This window comes from Solanum pennellii, chromosome 6 (genome assembly GCF_001406875.1).
Source record: "Solanum pennellii chromosome 6, SPENNV200".
NCBI lineage: Eukaryota > Viridiplantae > Streptophyta > Magnoliopsida > Solanales > Solanaceae > Solanum > Solanum pennellii.
This window is the reverse complement of record NC_028642.1, coordinates 48175085-48176873: the sequence shown is the minus strand read 5'-3', so window position 1 is coordinate 48176873 and position 1789 is coordinate 48175085. Positions and strand designations below refer to the sequence as shown.

Genomic DNA, 1789 nt, shown 5'->3' with positions numbered 1-1789 from the left:
GTGTGCTTCAATCGTACTTATTTTTGCATAATACAGGCCAGAAGATAAAGTTGATAATTTCTCCAATACATATTTCTGGTTTGAGACAATCTTGGTAATACCAAGGTATTCAACATTCATTTCATTTATTGTCTCAACATGATATCCATTTCGGCGAATATCTTTAAAACTTAACAGGTTTCTTGGGGATTTAGAAGAGAACAAAGCATCTTCTATGACAAGTTTTGTCCCCTTAGGCAGAAATATAGTAGCTCTTCCGGAGCCTTCTATTAAGTTTGAATTACCAGAAATTGTAGTAACATTTGCTTTTCTTCTAAGCAAGTAGGAGAAGTATTTCTCATCTTTGAATATGGCGTGCGTTGTTCCACTATCAATTATACAAATATCTTCATGATTGATCATTGAGGTATCCATATATTCTTCAAGATAAAAGATATAAAAGAAATAAACATTATAATATTATTACTAAACAAAAACAATACACAACCTTTTAGTTATTTACAAATCTAGGAAAACATATTCATACTAGTTCATATAAACGACGAAAATGAAATATATTTATATTATCACAGACCCATCACCTATCAGGTGATCTATCTTTCCTTCGGGGTTCTCAAAGAAATCCGCTACATCTAGATGCATGGGTTCAACAGTATCTTCCGTGATAAAGTTGGCTTCTGCGTTATTTTTCACCTCCTTCAGGGAAGCTTGATATAACTCAACCAGGTGCCTTGGCGTACGACAGGTACGTGACCAATGTCCTTTTCCTCCACATCGATAACATTTGTTGTCTGAATTTTTCTTCTGCACTACGTCATGTTTTTCATTCTTCTTTTTACACTGCTGGTGTTGAATGTTATTATTTAGTGCAAGACGATCACCATGATTGAGATTTCTTCCTCGACCACGACCACGGCCACGACTGGGGCCACGACCTTTTTCACGCTTAGATTGGTGAAAATTTGCCGTATTTACTTCAGGAAATGGCATAGAACCAGTAGGTCGACTTTCATGGTTTTTCATCAGTAAATCATTATGTTGTTCAGCAACAAGGAGATGTGAGATTAATTCGGAATACTTTTTAAATCCCATTTCTCGGTATTGCTGCTGCAGAAGCATACTCGAGGCAGGGAAAGTGGAAAACGTTTTTTCCAGCATATCATGGTCAGTGATATTTTCTCCACATAATTTTAATTGTGAGATAATTTTAAACATAGAAGAGTTATACTCACTGATAGATTTAAAATCTTGAAGTCTCAAGTGGATCCAATCATAACGTGCCTGTGGAAGGACAACCAACTTCAGGTGGTCATATCTATCTTTTAAATTGTTCCACAACACCAGAGGATCCTTAACAGTGAGATATTCCATTTTCAAACCCTCATCAAGGTGATGACGGAGAAATATCATCGCCTTAGCACGGTTTTGATTCGATGCTTGATTATTTTCTTGGATGGTGTCTGCTAGACCCATCGCATTAAGATGAATTTCTGCATCGAGTGCCCATGATAGATAGCTTTTTCCCGATATGTCTAGAGCAAGAAATTCAAGTTTAGAAAGATTAGACATTATTTAAAAATAAAGGAAATTCTTACCTCCGAGGCTTTGAAAGTCTTTACTTGAACTGGTAGAGACTCGTGCTGATAACGTGTTGTAAAATCAAGATTATAAGAAGAAGACAAGAGAAATAGATGTAGGAGAAGACTTTCTTTTATTCAAGTATATATAAGTTTCATATGTATATATTACAATAGTGAATGAACAACCCTATTTATAGAGTGAGAAATCA

The 1789-nt window shown here is 35.4% G+C and overlaps 1 protein-coding gene across 1 annotated transcript; it reads right to left on the bottom strand.

The window, feature by feature from the left end:
• Positions 1-558: 558 nt before the first annotated feature.
• Positions 559-1473, bottom strand: LOC107022390. The gene has a single exon (XM_015223014.1). It carries the CDS (start codon positions 1471-1473, stop codon positions 559-561), a length of 915 nt encoding a protein of 304 aa, XP_015078500.1.
• Between the last annotated feature and the right edge of the window lie 316 nt (positions 1474-1789).